The sequence below is a fragment of the Chiloscyllium plagiosum genome, unplaced genomic scaffold (genome assembly GCF_037043375.1).
Source record: "Chiloscyllium plagiosum isolate Xiang-an unplaced genomic scaffold, Cpla_swu_hap1 HiC_scaffold_46, whole genome shotgun sequence".
NCBI classification, from domain to species: domain Eukaryota; kingdom Metazoa; phylum Chordata; class Chondrichthyes; order Orectolobiformes; family Hemiscylliidae; genus Chiloscyllium; species Chiloscyllium plagiosum.
In genome coordinates this window covers 15421796-15439734 of record NW_028270184.1, presented here as the reverse complement: position 1 = coordinate 15439734, position 17939 = coordinate 15421796, and the positions used below count along the sequence as shown (strand labels likewise).

The 17939-nt window shown below is 45.4% G+C and overlaps 1 protein-coding gene across 1 annotated transcript; it reads right to left on the bottom strand.

The window, feature by feature from the left end:
- Positions 1-10264: 10264 nt before the first annotated feature.
- Positions 10265-17590, bottom strand: LOC122543922 (uncharacterized). Its single transcript, XM_043682852.2, has 2 exons — positions 17183-17590; positions 10265-11457 (listed from the first exon to the last, which is right to left on the bottom strand). Exon 2 carries the CDS (start codon positions 11348-11350, stop codon positions 10373-10375), a length of 978 nt encoding a protein of 325 aa, XP_043538787.2. The 5' UTR covers positions 11351-11457; positions 17183-17590; the 3' UTR covers positions 10265-10372.
- Between the last annotated feature and the right edge of the window lie 349 nt (positions 17591-17939).

The window sequence follows — 17939 nt, the reverse complement described above, 5'->3', positions numbered from 1 at the left end:
ATGAACTCTGATATATGAGAGTTCCTTTCAAAAGTCTAATAACAGTGGGGAAGAAGCTGTTGGTACAAATTTTGAAATGTTTTTTATCTTCTACCTGATGGAAAACAGTGGAACAGATAAGGGTGGGAGGGGAGGTTTCTTTGATTATGTTCCCGAAGCAGTGGGAAGTATAGACAGAGTCAACAGATGGCAGGCTCTATGGACTGGGCTACCTTCAAAACACTCTGTAATTTCTTGCGGTCTTGGGGGCAGACCAGTTGCCGTACCTAGGTGTGGTACTTTCTATGGATGCTTTCTGCGGTGCATCCATAAAAATTGGTAAGCCTCAATGTGGACATGCTAAATCTCCTTAGCCTTCCGAGGAAGAAAAGCCATTTTCTTGACGGTAGTGTCAACCTGATTGGATCAGGTGATATTTACTCCTAGGAACATATAGCTCTCGACCAGCTCCACCTTGGCACCATTGATACAGACAGAGGTGTGTCCTCCACTCCATTTCCTGAAGTTTTGCTGACATTGAGGGGCAGATTGTTCTCATTACACCATGCCATTAAGCTTTCCTGTACTCTATCTCATTGTTGTTTTAAGATCCAACAATGTCACAACTCACTGGGGCCTCACGGTGGTAATCAACCCAGGGGTCATCACAAAAGTTAGAAAGAAATAAAGTAAAAAGGCACTAACCACAGGTAAACAGTTACAGACACAGCACTCTTAATTAAAATTCTAACTGCCTTGTAGACATCCCCTTGCGCATAAACGTACACACAAGTAGACAAGGAAAAATACAGGAAAGTATAGAGAATCCAGCAAAGATATTGAGTGCTTAGCAGCATGGTCTAAAGACAACAATCTCTCCATCAACTTGAAGGAGCTGGCTATTGACTTCATGAAGCAGAGTGGAGGGCACTCCCCTGGCTGCATCAGTGGTGTGAGAGGTGGAGATGGTTGAGGGCTTCAAGTTCCTGGGAGTGATGATCACCAATGATCTATCCTGGTGCATTTGTTAGGCGGAATGTGTCTGGGTGGGTTACTCTTCGGAGGGTCGGTGTGGACTAGTTGGGCCGAAGGGCCTGTTTCCACACTGTAGGGAATCTAATCTAATCTAAAACAATGAAACCCTGGAACATTGAGCAGCCAGTCGTGTCCCTCTCTGAGCCAAGTCTCTGTAATGGCCACAACATCTTAGTCCCATGTACTGGTCCAGGCTCTAAGCTCCTCTGCCTTAGCTATAATACTCCTTGCATTGAAATAAACACACTTCAGCCCATTAGCATTATCACGTTCATTTACTTGTCTCTGCCTGTCCTTTGTTTCTGACATATTGGTCCAAACATCTACCTTTCGCTCAATCCCTCCATTTGCTGACCTGCTGCTGTGGTTCCCAGCCCCCTGCCACTCTAGTTTAAACTCTCCCAAGTAGCACTAGTGAACTTCCCTGCCAGGATATTGTTTCCCCTCTGGCTTAAGTGCAACCCGCCCCTCTTGTACAGGTCCCAAAGATTCAAGAACCTTGAAATCATGTCCCCTGCAACAGCTCCTTCGCCATGCATTCAGCTGTCCTAACTTTCTATTCCTTGCCTCACTAGCACACGTCATTGGTGGTAACCCAGAGATTACTACCCTCAAAGATCTGCTTTTCAGCCTCTTTCAAACTCCCTGTACTAACTCCATAGGACCTCATGCCTCTTTCTATCTATGTCGTTGGTACCAATGTGCACAATGACCCCTGGCTGCTTGCCCTCCCCTCAAGAATTTCATGCAACCACTCAGCGATGTCCTGGCACCAGGGAGGCAACGCACCATCCTGGAGTCTCGTACCCAGCCACAGAAACGCCTGCCTGTACCCCTAACTAGTGAGTGTCCTTTCACTATTGCTCGCTTGGACTTTGTCAGACCCTGCTCTACAGCAGAGCCAGTTGTGGTGCCACAGGCCTGGTGGTTGCTGCTATACTCCCCTGAGAATCTATCCCCTCCATTAATTCTGATCTCTCTCTTTCTGCACGCTGTCCTGCTACCCTGATGCACTTTGTATGGTATGGCCTGCATAGAATGCAAAACAACACTTTTCACTGAATCTTGGTCTGTGTGATAACGATAAATCAATAAAAAAGATTATGGGCTACATGGATGGAGGGAAAATTGGAAATCCTGTTCAGTTGTATTCATTGACAGGATCTGTTGATGTGCGTCTTTCGGAAATGAGAAAGTTGCATCTCAGCCTTGCTTTCAATGGATGCTTCCACTGTTCCACGAGGGAGAGAGACGATCAGGGTGATGTTACAGGGATGCAGTGAGGTCATTGACTGCTTAGGAATCAGCTTCAGGGACTGAGTGAGTAATACAGGGACAGTTCCAGGATCTATGATGGCCCACATATGCAGGAAGTGTGCACAGCTGCAGTTCCCAATTGACTGCATGGAGTAGCTGGAGCTACGCAAAGACTCACTACACAGCACCCGTGATGCTGAGGACATCATGAATAGCATGTTTCACGAGCTGGTCACACCACAAGTAAGGGTTACATAGGCAGAAATGTGTTGGATGACCACCAGGAAGACAAGTCAGCATGGTGTGATGATGCTGCTCCTTTAATAATGTTATGCTGTTCTTGGCTTTTTTTCCAGAGAGGTCATAAAAGCAGCAATTCGTAAAAGTCTAGGTTTTGTGGGTTTTAGGGCCATTTTGATTATAGCTAACAGATACTGCTTCAGAAAAAGGCTTTTGAGTTTTAAAAAACAACACTTGTACAATGAAAGGGGAGTGGCCAATTCTCCCAGCTCAGCTTTTTTTCTGGTTTGGTTTGGTTAGATTCCCTACAGTATGGAAACAGGCCCTTGGTCCCAACAGGTCCACACTGACCCTCCGAAGAGCAACCCAGCCATACCCATTCCCCTACACCTAACATTACGGGCAATTTAGCATGGCCAATTCACCTAAACGGCACATCTTTGGACTGTGGGAGGAAACCGGAGCATCCGGAGAAAACCCACGCAGACACGGGGAGAATGTGCAAACTCCACACAGACAGTTGCCCGTGGTGGGAATTGAACTCGGGTTCCTGGCGCTGTGAGGCAGCAGTGCTAACCACTGAGTCACCGTGCCGCCCCGTTTGGGCTTTAGCAGTCTGGCTGTTCACTGAAAGCAGTCAGTCAATTTTGAGGCCGCAAATCCAAGAAACAACTCCATGGAAGAAGGTGTCCCATGCTGAATATTTCTGCCATTTCTCTCTTTCAGAGAAGACCTTGTGTTTGATTTTACCTTTTATGCCAAAGCGTGTTAATGGGGATTTTTGCAGGAATTTGGAACAGCATCAATAAGTTGGAATAGTCTGCTGGGTTTTCGGATAGGTTAAGTTATTCCATTTTCTGTTCTCTTTTGTTTGTGTTTCATTCAACAATCTTGCAAATTAATTCTGTTTTGTTTCAAATTAAGTGGTTGGGCCAGGTGCATCCCTCCTGGAATATCCACCCTACAACTGCTTAAAACACAAGCAAAGTTAGGGTCTGGGCTACTTTCTTGAAATGTTTTGAGGGGGTCTAGCCTGCTCCATAACAATGGGCAGGCAGTGCAGGAGTCCCCTGTGGCCTTCCCCTCTTGAATTGATAACTGTTACAACACAGTGGTGAACCCTTCTGTTAATTAAACCAAACACCCAGAAAGTTCACCTCACCTGGTAATCTGTTAAAATATAGGTGAAAGAGAACTCCCAAATTCCACTATTTAAAGAAAATATCAATTTATTCTTTAACTCTAAAAGTGAACATTAAACAACAACTATTCACAACTCTAAGCCCCCTTTCTCTGAACTGCTTATTATCTGCCTCCAACAATATGCTGTCCCAATAAGACACTTATTAAAATTATATCAACTTAGTTTTAAAACCACACAGCCGCTATCATCTTTGATGTCTGTCTTCCAGCTGATGATCTCCCTTGGTCATCTTTTTTCTTTTTACTGTGAGTATGTTTCATATGAAAAGGTACCTTTGATAATGTTCCCTATTTTCTTGGGTCTCTCTTGAAGACAGTTGCTGTCTCTCCAATTTTCAAAATGTCTGCATTTTTATACTTGCAACATCGGATTGTCTCATTGGTTTGATGTTGGCAAAACAATAAATTCAAACTTGATTGGGTTTTAGTATCCTGGGGCATATTTTAAACTCATTCGAATTGTTGTCAAAACAGCAACCAACTCAGGTGTCCATTTCACAACCTAATGTGACATATTTTCAATTTTCCAGTACACTCTGAGACTGCCATCTCGTCATATACACAGGTGCTTGTAATCTCTCAGTTCAGAGCACCATCACTCTCTCTTAAAGGTACAGTACACACCTTCAACTTCATAACAATAACAATGTTTGATACTGTTGGCAGGAATGGCCTCTCAGGGAAAAGCAGCAACAGCTAAGTTTGTGGCACCACAGATGGCTCTGCCACACAGCAGGAGAGGAAAAATCAGTGTCTTAGTGAGTGTTTTAAGTAGTAAGGGACTCAATTGTAAGGGAAGCTGATAGGTGGTCCTGTGGCCACAAGCAAGACTCTCGAATGGTGTGTTGCCTCCCTGGTACCAGGGTCAAGGATGTCTCACAGCAGCTGCAGGGTATTCTGAAGGGGGAGGATGAACAGCCAGCAGTCATCGTACATGTTGATACCAACAATATAGGTGAAAAAAGAAATGAGATCCTGCAACAGCAATTTCGCCAGTTAGGAAGTACTTAAAGAGGTAGACTACAAGGGTTGTAATCTCCAGTGCCACACAGTACTGAGTACAGGGATAGGACGATAGATCAGATGAACACGTGACTAAAAGGATTGTGGGGCTTTAAATTTTTGGATCATTGGGACAATTACTAGAGTATATGGGACCTGTTCAAGATGCATGGGTTGTACCTGAATCGGAAATTGGGTCTATATCCATGCTTGTGTTCTTGGGGAAAGTTTAAATGTAAAATTGGGAATAAGGTTCAATCAGACATAGAAGGAATACCGTGACAGTCCAGAAAGTGGAGGAAAAGTGGGCATAATAAGGCATATAAGATGACTGGAAGCCGAATTTTATGTACCTTAGTGCAAGGAACCTGACTGGTAAGGCGGATGAACTCAGAGTGGGGTCAGCATTTGGGAATATGGTATTGTTGCAACCACTGAGACATGGTTGAAGGAAGAGCTCAATATTTCAGGTCATGTTTCAGGCATGATGGTGCAAGAAGGGGAATGTAAGATAGGATGGGGGCATTATTCATGAAGATGACCATCGCTGCAATAATGGGGGATGTCCTCTTCTAATGAGGCCATCTGGGTAGAGTCTAAACGAAAGGAGATCACTTTGGTGGGATTATCGACCTCCCAACAGTCAAAGGGAGATCGAGGAGCAGATATGCAGGCAGATCGCAGAGACGTTTGAGAAGATAGGGTTATGGTAGTAGAGGATTTCAAATTTGCTAACATTAACTGTAATTGTCTTAGTGTAAATGATTCATGGGATAGAAAGGGTTTAGAGGGCGTTGGACTCTAGCTCAATCTACCAGCTTACTTTCCCTTATGTGTGAGCCGAGTCCTGCGTGTTCTTTTAATGAAGCAATAGGAGAAGATATTCGGTCTCAAATTCTTACTTTATTTTAAGCAGTGAGTGGATAAAGTATACAGAGCTCTGGGTCTAGATCTTCCCATCCCTGACAAACAGCAAAGTGTGTCAGTTCAAGAAGTCCGACCCCTATCCTGCCCCTGACCCAGTCTTTTATACAGTACAACACATCATGTAATCACAGAACATTGTGCAAGCATTGAGGTGTGGTTGTGTTCTGATTGGCTGTTGACCTGACTCCATTCTCCGCCTTTTCGCGTTCCCGGATATCTGACTCCATGTGACTTCCTTCTGCAGGTGGTGGCGCGAAATAGTTCTTGTTTTTTTTAACACCACAGATTACAACATGTCCTGCATCTGCACTCAGGGCGGCAACACCCCCGCTGTCTGCCTCGCTCTCCCAACCGCCACCATGGCCGCCAGTACACACTGCTCTTTGTTAAAAGTCATTCCTATTGTGTGGTTACATCAGCATATCTTTACAAGTCAGATGTACTCAGTACTTTCCCACTGTCTGTTTGTCCCCACAAGGGTTACACAACCCACTGTGTTAGTTAATGGTTAAGCATAGCATTGTATTATAAGTAACTGAAACAAATATATCATTTAAATGCTTCTGAATGCTTCGTACTAAGGCATATATTTACAAGGGATATGGGCCAAATGCTGGCAAATAGGACTAGATTAATTTAGGATATCTGATTGGCATGGACAGGTTGGACCAAAGGGTTTGTTTCCATGCTGTGCAATTCTTCTGACTCTATGATTCGACGGGGTGGAATTTTTAAAGCGCCTTCTCTGGGTTAGATAGAACAGTGCCAGACCTAATCCTAGGGATGAAGCCGGTCAAGTGGTTGAAGTGTCAGCGGGTGAGTATTTTGGGATAGTAAACATAACTCTGTAAGTTTCAAAGTCATTTTGGAAAGGGATAAGGGTAGTGCAGAAGTTAAATATCTAAAACAGGGGAAGGCCAATTTTCAACAGCATTAGACAGGATCTGATAAACATTAACTGGGAGCAACTATTTGCAGGTAAGTCTACATTTGGAAAAAGTCAGAAGTCACATGACACCAGGTTATAGTCTAACAGGTTTAATCGAAATCACAAACTTTCAGAGTGCTGCTCCTTCACACGACTTCAAATAAACCTATTGGACTATAACCTAGCATTGTGTGATGTCTGACTTTGTTCACCCCAGTCCATCACCAGCATTCCCACATCATGGCTACATTTGGGAAGTGGGAGATTTTTAAAAGTAGTAGGGTGAGAGTTCAGGGTCAGTATATTTCTCTAAAGGTGAGGGCAATGGGCAGCAAGACCAGGGAACCCTGGATGTGAACAGATATTGAGACTTTGATAAAGAAAGAAGAAAGCATATGTTAAGTGCAGAGCATTAAAAACAGGGGAGGCCCTCAGGAGTATAGAGATTGTAGAGGATGCTTAAAAAAAGGAGTTAGGAGAGCAAAGAGGAGCCAGACAATATCTTTGGCAGATAAGATTAAGGAAAACCCCGAGGCATTTTATAAGTATGTTAATTGGAAGAGGATTACCAGGCCAAGAGTGGGGCCTATTAAGAGATCAAAGAGACAATCTGTGTTTGGAGCCAGATGACGTGAGTGAGGTGTTAACTGCATATTTCTCACCTGTATTCACAAAGGAGAAAGACATCGTAGCTGGAGATTTCAGTTAGGACGGTGATGTTCTACAGCATTCTAAGATTAATAAGGAAGCGTCATCAGATGTTTTAGTGGGCATTAGTGCATAATATGATGAGATATACCCCAGGCAGTGATGGGAGGCAAGAGAGGAGATTGCTGGGATTCTGGCTGAGATATTTAATACTTCGCTGGCCACAAGTGAAGTGCCAGATGACAGGAAGAGAGTTAACGTGGTTCCTTTCTTCAAGAAAGGCAGCCGGGATAGGCTTGAATATTGCACGCCAATTAGTCTGACATCAGTGATCGGGAAATTCTTGGAAAACATTTTGAGACAGGATCAATCAACAGCAGGGATTGTCAGCACAGATTTGTTGGAGTAAGATCCTGCCTGACTAAGTTTGAGTTTTAAGGTTGATGAAATATATTGATGAGGGGAGCGCAGTTGATGTGTTTACATGGACATCAGTAAGGCCTTTAACACGATCTCACATGAAAAGGTAAGAGCCCATGGGATCCATGGTAAATTGGAAAACTGGAAAGGGTGATGCTGGAGAGTTGTTTTTATTTTGATTGGAAGCCTGGGACCAGTGTTAGGACCCTCAATGTTTGCTATGTACGTTATCAACTCGGATGAGAACGTAGAAGATATAAATTAGTAAGTTTGCAGATGACACAAAAATTAGTGATATTGCTGATAGCAAAGAGGTGGTCTCAGGCTATAGTCTGATATTGATCTGCTGGTAAATTGGGCAGAGCAGTGGCAGATGGAATTTAATTCTGACATGCTTGAGGTTATATATTTTGGAAATTCTGATACGGAAAGGATCCCCAAGTCCCTGAGGCGTACAGGGATGCTTGTCTTCATTAGCTGGGACATAGAATATAAGAGCAGGGAAGTCCTGTTGTAACTTTACAGAACATTAGTTTGGTCACAGATTGAATACAGTGTGCAGTTCTGGGTCACCACACTGTTGGAAGGGTGTGATTGCACTGGAAATGATGCAGAGGAGATTCACCAGATGTTGCCTGGGATGAAAAGTCTCAGTTATGAGGAGAGATTGGGTAGTCTGGGTTTGTTCTCCTTGGAGCACAGGAGGCTGCAGGGAGATCGGATTGAGGTATACAAAATTATGAGAGGCACACAAAGAAATGTGAGAATCTTTTCCTCATGGCAGACATGCCTAAGACCAGAGGGCATAGGATTAAGGTGGGGTGTATGCATTGTAGACGGGATCTGAGGAAATTGGTTTTTCACTCAGGGGTGGTAGAAATATGGAATGCACGACTTGAGAGGACGGTGGAGGCAGGTACTCTGACAACATTCGAGAAGCATCTGGATGAGCACTCAAAATGCCAGGGCATAGTCGGCTATGCACCAATTGCAGGTAAATGGGATTAGTATAGTTTTGAGTTTGGGGGTTAGCATTGACATTGTAGGCTGAATGGTCTGTTTCTGTGCTGTATGACTATTTTCCCAGCCACCAGGTACGATTCTAGCTGAGGGATAGTGTTGTTCCCCTGATTCCCATTGACTCCAGTTTTGCTCCTGTTCTTGATTCCGCATTCGGTCAAACTTGGCCTTGATGTCAGGGGCTGTCCCTCTCAACTCACATCTGGGATTCAGCTCTTTGGTCTATGCTTGAAACAAGAATGTATTGAGGTCAGGAGCTGAGTGGCCCTGGCAGAACCCAAACTGGGTGTCGTTAATCAGGTTATTGTTGAGTCGGTGCTGCTTGATGGTACCAGTGACAACACCTTCCATCAGTTTACCATTGATCGAGAGTAGATTGATGGGGTGGTAATCGTCCAAGTTGGAATTGTCCTGCATTTTGTGTACAGGACGTGCCTGGACAATCTTCCATTGTACAGGAACAGCTTGGCTAGGCGTATGGCATTTCCTCCAGCCAAAGTCTTCAATATTAATGCTAGAATGTTGAGGGCCCACAGCCTTTGCAGTATCCAGTGTGTCCAACAAGTGGAGGGGACTGGATTGGCTGAAGACGAGCAGTTGTGCTGCTGGGAGCTCTACAGGAGGCCGAGATGGATCATCAACCTAACAATTCCGACCGAAGATCGTTGTGAATGCTTCAGCCATGTCTATTGTCCAAATACGCTGGGCTCTCCCATTGAGGACAGGGATATCTGGGGAACCTCCTCCTCCAGTGAGTTGGTTAATTGTCTACCACCATTCACAAGCGATTGTGACAGGACTGCAGGGCTCAGATCTGATCTGTTGGTTGTGTGATTTGCTTAGTTCTGTCTGGCACTTGATTCTTCTGCGGGTTTGGCATGCAAGCAGTCCTGCATTGTCACTTTACCAGGACGGCAGATCATTTTTAGTTATGCCTGGTGCTGCTCCTGGTTTGCCCACCCACACTCTCACAGGGGAGGTACCCATCAGAATATCAATGGAACTCAACGGGTCAAATAACCTCTTTCCTCACTTTCTAAGATTCTACACAGCCTGTATCATAATTCAATGAGTTCTGATTACTCACTGAGTTGGATGAGTCTATATAAATGTAATTCAGGTACAAATAGCCAACATTCCCACAAAGTATCTTTTCCACTGTACAGACATCTGAGGTCTGTGCTTCCAGAGACAGCTGCGTAGCTTAGATACAACACTGGACACAACTGTTCCCGGCCCTGCCCTCAAATTTACTCTATCAACATCCCCACCCCTCACTAGGGGTCTGACTGTGGAAGACACTTCACCTAATCATCCCCAGCTACCAGCCACAACAAGAACCCTGCCTAGAGGGAGTGAGAAGAAACACCGGTGCGGGGGGACCTTCAGGAGTAGGTTGGCCCAACGCTGACTGAGAGAGGGAGGGAAGCAGCAAGTTAGATTGTTTCAATTTTAGTCACAACAAAGCTTCATGAGCTCCACATGTTGGAGGTGAGGAAAGAAGAGATGGGGAGAGGGCCAGCACTTGAAGAGGAGCAATTTGTGTGGGAGAAATTAAAAAGGAACAATGAATTCTGTGTGTAAAACAAAGATTTGACAACCAGCGTATTAACACACGTTTATTAATGTGTTTGTTTACATCAATGGAAACAGAGCCCAACGAACATAGTTTCGGCCTGGATGAGATGAACAGCAAAATCCAATCACATGTATTTACTGGTGAACTCGCTGGTGAGTCAGCAGGTTACACAAATGAGCAAATCTCTTCTCACACACGGTACAGGGAAATGGCTTTTCCCCTGTGTGAATGCGATGGTGTGTCAGCATGTTGGATGACTGAGAGAATCCTTTCCCACATTCCGGACAGGTGAATGGCTTCTCCCCAGTGTGAACGCGCTGGTGATTCATCAGGGTGGATGTGGTACTGAACCCTTTCCCACATTCCGGACAGGCAAATGGTCTCTCCCCAGTGTGAACACGCCGGTGCGCTAGCATGTTGGACAACTGACTGAATGCTTTCCCGCATACTGAGCAGGTGAAAGGCCTCTCACCAGTGTGGACCCGCTGGTGGTTCAGCAGGGTGCACAAGGTCGTGAATCCCTTCCCACACTTGGAGCAAGTGAACGGTCGCTCTCCGTTGTGAACTCGCTGGTGTCTCAGCAGGGTGCATGACCGAGTGAAACCCTTCCCACACTTGGAGCAGGTGAATGGCCTCTCCCCACTGTGAATTCGCTGGTGATTGAGCAGATGGGATGACTCAGTGAATCCCTTCCCACACTTGGAGCAGGTGAAGGGCCTCTCCCCAGTGTGAACACGCTGGTGTCTCAGCAGGGTCGATAGCTGAGTAAAGCCTTGTCTACACTCAGGGCAGGTGAATGGCTTCTCCCCCGTGTGAATTCGCTGGTGTATCAGCATGTTTGATAACTGAGTAAATCCCTTCCCACACTCAGTGCAGGTGAACGGCCTCTCCCCAGTGTGAACGCGCTGGTGTCTCAGCAGGTCAGAAGATTGCGTGAATCCCTTCCCACACTCAGGGCAGCTGAACGGCCTGTCTCCCGTGTGACTGCGTCGATGTGTTTCCAGGTCGGATGGGTAATTGAATTCCTTCCCACAGTCTTCACATTTCCACAATTTTGCCCTCTGAAACATATACGATTTCTCTTCACCATGAACCGTTCTTTTTCCTTCCATGGTCAACGGGCAACGATATTAAGTTCCTGATGAGTCGACCGTCTCTGACAGGTCTTGATTTGATTTTTGATTTGAGCTTCTTCTCTGTAAATCCTCTTTTCAATTCTCTGCAAAAATGATTTAAAATATGAGAAAGTGGGATGAAAAGTGCCATTCGTTATAAAAACCCACCAGTATCAACCTTCAGTGAAGGGAACCTCCATCAGGACTACACAAGAGACGGGTCTCCACAGAGGAAAACGCATGGTGGCGCAGTGGTTAGCACTGCTGTGTCACAGCACCAGGGCTCCAAGTTCGATTCCAGCCTTGGGCGACTGTGTTGAGTTCTACCCCTGTTTGCGTGGGTTTCCTCCGGGTGCTCCGGTCTCCTCCCACAGTCCAAAGATGTACAGCCTAGGTGGATTGGCCATAGTAAAAGATGAGATTACAGGAATAGGGTGGGACAATCATTGTGGACTCGATGGGTTGAATAGCCTCTTTCTGCACTGTCGGAATTGTACGATTCTAGTGGAGGAGTGGGAAAAGGTAATGGACTTCCAGTGAAACTCAACTTGCTATTTGACAGAACCCACACTGGCCAGGAAGGCAAGAGCAGCTGGTGCACAGGAAAACCATCACCTACATGCCAAAGTCTAGATTAGAGTGGTGCTGGAAAAGCACAGGTCAGGCAGCATCCGAGGAGTAGGAAAATCGACCTTTCGGACAAAAGCTTCATCAGTCCTGATGAAGGGCTTTTGCCCGAAAGTTCAATTTTCCTACTCCTCGGATGCTGCCTGACCTGCTGTGCTTTTCCAGCACCACTCTAATCTAGACTCTGATTTCCAGCATCTGCAGTCCTCACTTTTGCCTACATGCCAAACACCAGTGAGTTCCAGTGGAGAGAAACTGATTACATGCTCCATGCATCTGAAATGAGAGTTAATCCATGATCCAGTTTTCATGCACACTTTTTCCTGTTTTAGATGGACACGATTGAGTCCGGGATATCATTAATAACAAAATGTAGGCCCAGCAGTCACTACTTTCTCAACTGGATGGATACCTGGTGAACATTTCCTCGTTCCACTCTGACTCAAGCCTTTAGACCTTATCCCCTCATCCTGGATCCCCCACCCAGTGCCTCTGTATCGAACTGATCAGGTTAAATGAACAACCGGAACACATTGATCAAATCATCCAATTGTCACTGAAATTCCAGGGAAAACACCATACCAGATGAGTGATGCATTTTAGCAGAAGAGGTGAAGAACATACAAAGTAGAAACAGAAGTAGACCATTCAAAAAGGTCATAGTTGACCTCTCTGTGTTCCTAACTTCACATACTCACCTTGCTCCAACAACGCTCGAATCTCATGCTCAACACAAATCTATTCACCACAGTCTTCAGAATACTCAAGGTCCCGCCTCCACTGCTTTCTGTGACAGAGTTCCAGGGTCACATAACCCTCAGAGGGGAAACAAAAAGTGATCCTCATTTCTGGACTGAGAGGGTATCTTCTAACATTAAAGCTGTGCCCCCTGGTGCTAGCCTCACTCCCATCATTTCCATCTCCACCTGGCCAAGGTCATTCAGGACCCTCCTCTTCTGAGCCCCAATGGAAACAAGCCCTGCCTGTTCAACCGATCTTCAGAAAACAAACCACTCATTGTTGTGGTTCTGTTCGCCGAACTGGGAATTTGTGTTGCAGCCTCCTTCACAGGAGGCTCCCAAGCACTGAAGATGTCACCTAGACAGGGGACGAAACTTCTGCAACACAAATTCCCAGCTCGGCGAACAGAATCACAACAACGAGCACCCGAGCTACAAATCTTCTCACAAACTTTGAACACCTACGGGCAAGAGATGCTAAGACAAGCCAGGAAATGGGAATCCTGTGCCAAACGCCTAAGCGCCACATATGGACAAACCACCCATCTCAGGTGGCAGGCTGGTTTTCCCCTGTTTGGGGGTGTATAGAACTAGGCAACTAAGTTTAAAACTATGGGGTATGCATTTTAAGAAAACGGAGGAGCAATTTAGTCTTTCAAAGGGTCATGAGTCTATGGAATTATTTTAAGTACACTTAGGGCAGAAGTAGCAAAACTCGTGATTAAAAAGGAAGATATACTGTGTAGGTCATCATCAATCAGCCATAATCCTATTCAAAGGCAGAGGAGACTGAAGGGGCTGAATAGCCTTATCATGCTTCTAGATGTTCTAGAGAAGGGTGGCATGGTGGTTCAGTTGTTAACACTGCTGCCTCACAGCGCCAGGGACCTAGGTTCCCCATGGGTGCTCTGGTTTCCTCCCATAATCCAAAGATGTGTAGCTAATGGCCATGCTAAATTGCACATAGTGTTCAGGGATGTGTAGGTTAGGTGCATTAGTCAGGGGTAAATATACAGTAGTACTGTAGGAGTATAGGTGTGGGAAGGTTACTGTTTGGAGGGCCGGTGTGGAATGCTGGGCCAAATGTTTCCACACTGTTGGGATTCTATTCCATAAAGCTAACAGGAAAATAGAAATTCATACATGATATTTGTTTGGAGAGTCTGAGTTTCTTCTCCATGAAGCAAACGGAGATTTGGTAAAGGTGAACACGTTGACTTGTTTATATTGGAGAGGACAAGAAAGAGGTATTTCCATTGGGTGATGGTCCAAAACCTGGGGGAGAAAGATTTAAGGCGTAGGCCAGAGATACAGACAAAATATTTTTGATAGAATGAATGGCAATACCCAGTACTCTCTGGCTACATGCATGGTGTATCAAAAGAGGATCAACAACGTAAAAAAGGACATTGGAAAGGCATTTGAGTGAAATAGACTTGCAAGGCTTTAACCAGACAACAGGGGTAAAAGAGAATTGGGATTGTTCTACAGAGAGTTGACACAGACACAGGCCTCTATTCATAACATAACCTTGGAATCCAAGTAACATGAATCTTTTTCACTCTACATCTTTCCAACTCAACCCATCTTAATCCTACTCACTCTGGATTCACTCAAAAATATTCTGGTAAACTCCAACTAAATCTGACAAAAGAATTTGTTCCACATCTCTCCCACTCATTTCAACTCACTCCAATTCACTCTCATAAATCGTAGAGTCATAAGGCATGGAAACAGACCCTTAAATCCAATTCATCTGCGCCAATCTGACCTAGTCCCATTTGCCAGCATTTCGCCTATACCCCTCTAAACCCTTCCTATTCATACACCTATCCAGAAGCCATTTAAATGGTATAATTATACAAGCCTTCAACACTTCTGGCAGCTCGTTCCAATCACACGTAACCCTCTGTGTGAAAATGCAGATCATTTTAAATCTTTCCTCTCTCACCTTAAATCTATGTCTTCTACTTACTCCCCTAGCCTAGGAAAAAGACCTTGGCTATTCACCCTAGCCATACCCCTCATGATTTTATAACTCTCTATAAGGTCACCCTTCAGTCTATGACGCTCCAGGAGAAAACAGCCCCAGCCTATTCAGCCTCTCCTTATAGCTCAAACCCTCTAAACTTGGAAACATCATTGTAAATCTTTTCTGCACCCTCTCAAGTTTAACAACATCCTTCCTGTAGAAGGGCGACCAGAACTGTATGCAGTATTCCAAAAGTGGCCTCATCAATGACCTGCACAGATGCAACATGACATCCCAACTTGTATACTCAATGTTCTGACCAATGAAGGCAAGTGTGCCAAATGTTTTCTTCACCACAGTATCTACCTGTGAGTCCACTTTCAAGGACCTATGCACCTACACCCCTAGGTCTCTTTGTTCAACAAAACTCTCCAGGGCTCTAACATTTACTGCTTAAGTCCTGCCCTGGTTTGCCCAACCAAAACGCAACACCTCACATTTATCTAAATTAAACTGCCGTCTGCCACTCCTTGGACCGTTGGCCCATCTGATCAAGGTATCATTGTATTTTGAGATGATCTTCTTCACTGTCCACGACACCATCTATTTTGGTGTCATCTGCAAATGTATTATTCTCAATTACTCCAAAGTGAACTACAACCACACTCATTCAATTCAACTCTCTCTTACCTCATTGCAATTCACTCTCCTTCACTTTACTGATTTTGTTTAACTCCTACCTACACTGACACTCTCCAAATAGCTTTCCTCGCTGCCACACATTGCAAATTATTTTAATTCACCCTTCAGCACTCCAGCTCTCTCTACTACATTCGAACGTACTCTGATTCACTGTGAATGGCTTTACATCACTCCCACTTACTCCACTCACTCTTCTTTAATCTACCTCACACCAATTCAAAATCAAAGTCACTCTTACTCACTGCAAATTGCACTACCTCACTCCAATGCAAACCAACCCACTCATCACTCCAACTTACTCTGAAACATTCCAAATCAGTCTATCTCACTACCTCTCATTTGAACTGACTTCAATTCACTCGATGATGCATCCAAATTGTTGCAAGAGGGAAGGGAGCAAATTGCAGAGTCATTGACAGAAATTTTCAAGACCTGTCTGAACACAAGATTAGTCCCAGGGACTGGAGAATTGCAAATGTGACACCATTGTTGAAGAAAGAGACAAAGGATAATCCAGAAAACAGACTTGTCAGCTTGATGCGAACAGTGGGAAACCTAATGGAGGCCATAAAATGGGATAAGATGGGATGCACTTAGAGAAAAATACAAAATAGTCAACATAGCTTTAGCAAGGTAATAAACTTAATTGAGTTCTTTGACGAGATGATACAGGCAGTGGGATCAGGGAAGTGCTGGGAATATTGTGTATTTGGATTTTCAGAAAGCATTGGCCATGGTGCCACATGGCAGGTTGGTTATCACATTTTGGATCACAGTCCTTGGCAGCATCGATTAGAAGTTGGCTAAAAGGAGAAAACACAAGATAAGTGGAAATGAATTGAAAGTGGTGTTCTCAAAGAATTGGTGTTGGGACCCCTTTTTCTGATTTACATAAATTTATTATTACAGTATTTACATTTGGCCAAATGGGCAGACATCGGTCAGGTGAATTTCAATGCAGAGATATTTTGCCAGAAGAAATACCATGACAGACACTCGTTCCCAACCTCTCCCCTTGCCCGAAGTGTTGTCACCCTGTATCTGGTGCTCCTGATGTGGTCTTCTCTACATCGGGGATTCCAAACATAAACTCAGCATATTTCGCCAAGCATCTCAGCTGGGCCCGCAGGCCTCCCCTTACCTGACCTCCCAGACACTGCCCATTTTAATTCCCCTTCCCACTCCCTTTCCGACATGACCATCCATGGCCTCTTCCATTGCCACAACAAATGAGACCACAAACTGGAGGAACAACGCCTCATCTTTCACCTGGGCAACCTACAGCCCAGAGAACTCAACATTACGCTCTCCAATTTCAAATAACCTCCCTTCCCAGTCCCTCCCCCTCTCTTACATTCCTCTGGTCGACACTTTATTTAAGCCACCATACTGGATTCATTCCTTCCATCGACCAATCAGGTCATACCGTCTACCTATCACTACCTGACTCCTCATTTCCTCCCCACCTTTATCTGCAGCTCCCCTTATATCCACCCCCAGTCCAGTAGAAGGGTTACACCCAAAACATATGACTTCTCCACCACTGATGCTACCTGGCTTGCAGTGTTCTTCCAGCCTCCTACCTGTCTACCTTGGATTCCAGCATTTGCAGTTCTTTTTTATCTCTAACCAATGGTCACTCTGCAGTCCTCTGGGACGTTGGCGAGCTGACTTCTCCAGAGCTGGATGCATCCTCCAGGGCTACCCTGGGTAGAATTATAAATCTCTCGGGGCTTTTCCATTGACACTGAAATCTCAGCCTGCAAACACAACAGACAAACCTTTTACCTTGCACGGTGGAAGGCCGATGATACGGAGGTGCAAGTGAAGGAGTGACTCTACTCGATCTTGCCGTGGTGCTTGGTTGGAACTGACGATTTGGAAACGGGCTTCCCATTCAATGTGCTGCAAAAGGAGGGGGGAGGGACAGAGAGCCCCTCCCACTCGGTCCGGGACAAGGTTCCGGATCCAGGGCCCGCACTGCGCATGCTCCAGTCACAGCCCGGTCCCGCCCCTCGCTCGATGGTAAAATACTGCAGATGCTGGAAATCTGAAGCAAACACAGAGAGTGCTGGGGAGACTCTGCTTGTGGAAAGAAACGCAGTTAACGCTTGGAATCCTTCATGACTCCTCGCACTTCAGTATCACTAATTGGTTGGAGGACCAGGAGCTCCCAGATGGTCATCCAGCGCCGCCCCTCCCGCTTCCTATTGATCGTACAACACCGCCCCCGTTTCTTATTGGTCCTTCAGGAACTCCAGCTTCCGATTGGACCTCTAGCACCGCCCCCCGCTTTCTATTGGTCTTTCCGCATCGATACACGCTTCCTATTGGTCATCTAGCACCATCCTCAGTTTCCTATTGTTTCCCCGGTAACACGCCGCTTCCTATTGGTCCTTCCGCACCGCTCCCCGCTTTCTATTGGTCATCCAGCACCGGCCTCAGATTTCTATTGGTTCCCGGGCACCAAGCCCCGCTTCCTATTGGTGCTACAACACAGCCCCCGCGCGGCCTATGTGTCCTCAAGCACCGCCCCCCCGCTTCC

Excerpts from the sequence above, each read along its gene's own strand:
- LOC122543922 (XM_043682852.2), bottom strand. The coding sequence starts at position 11,350 with ATGGAAGGAAAAAGAACGGTTCATGGTGAAGAGAAATCGTATATGTTT.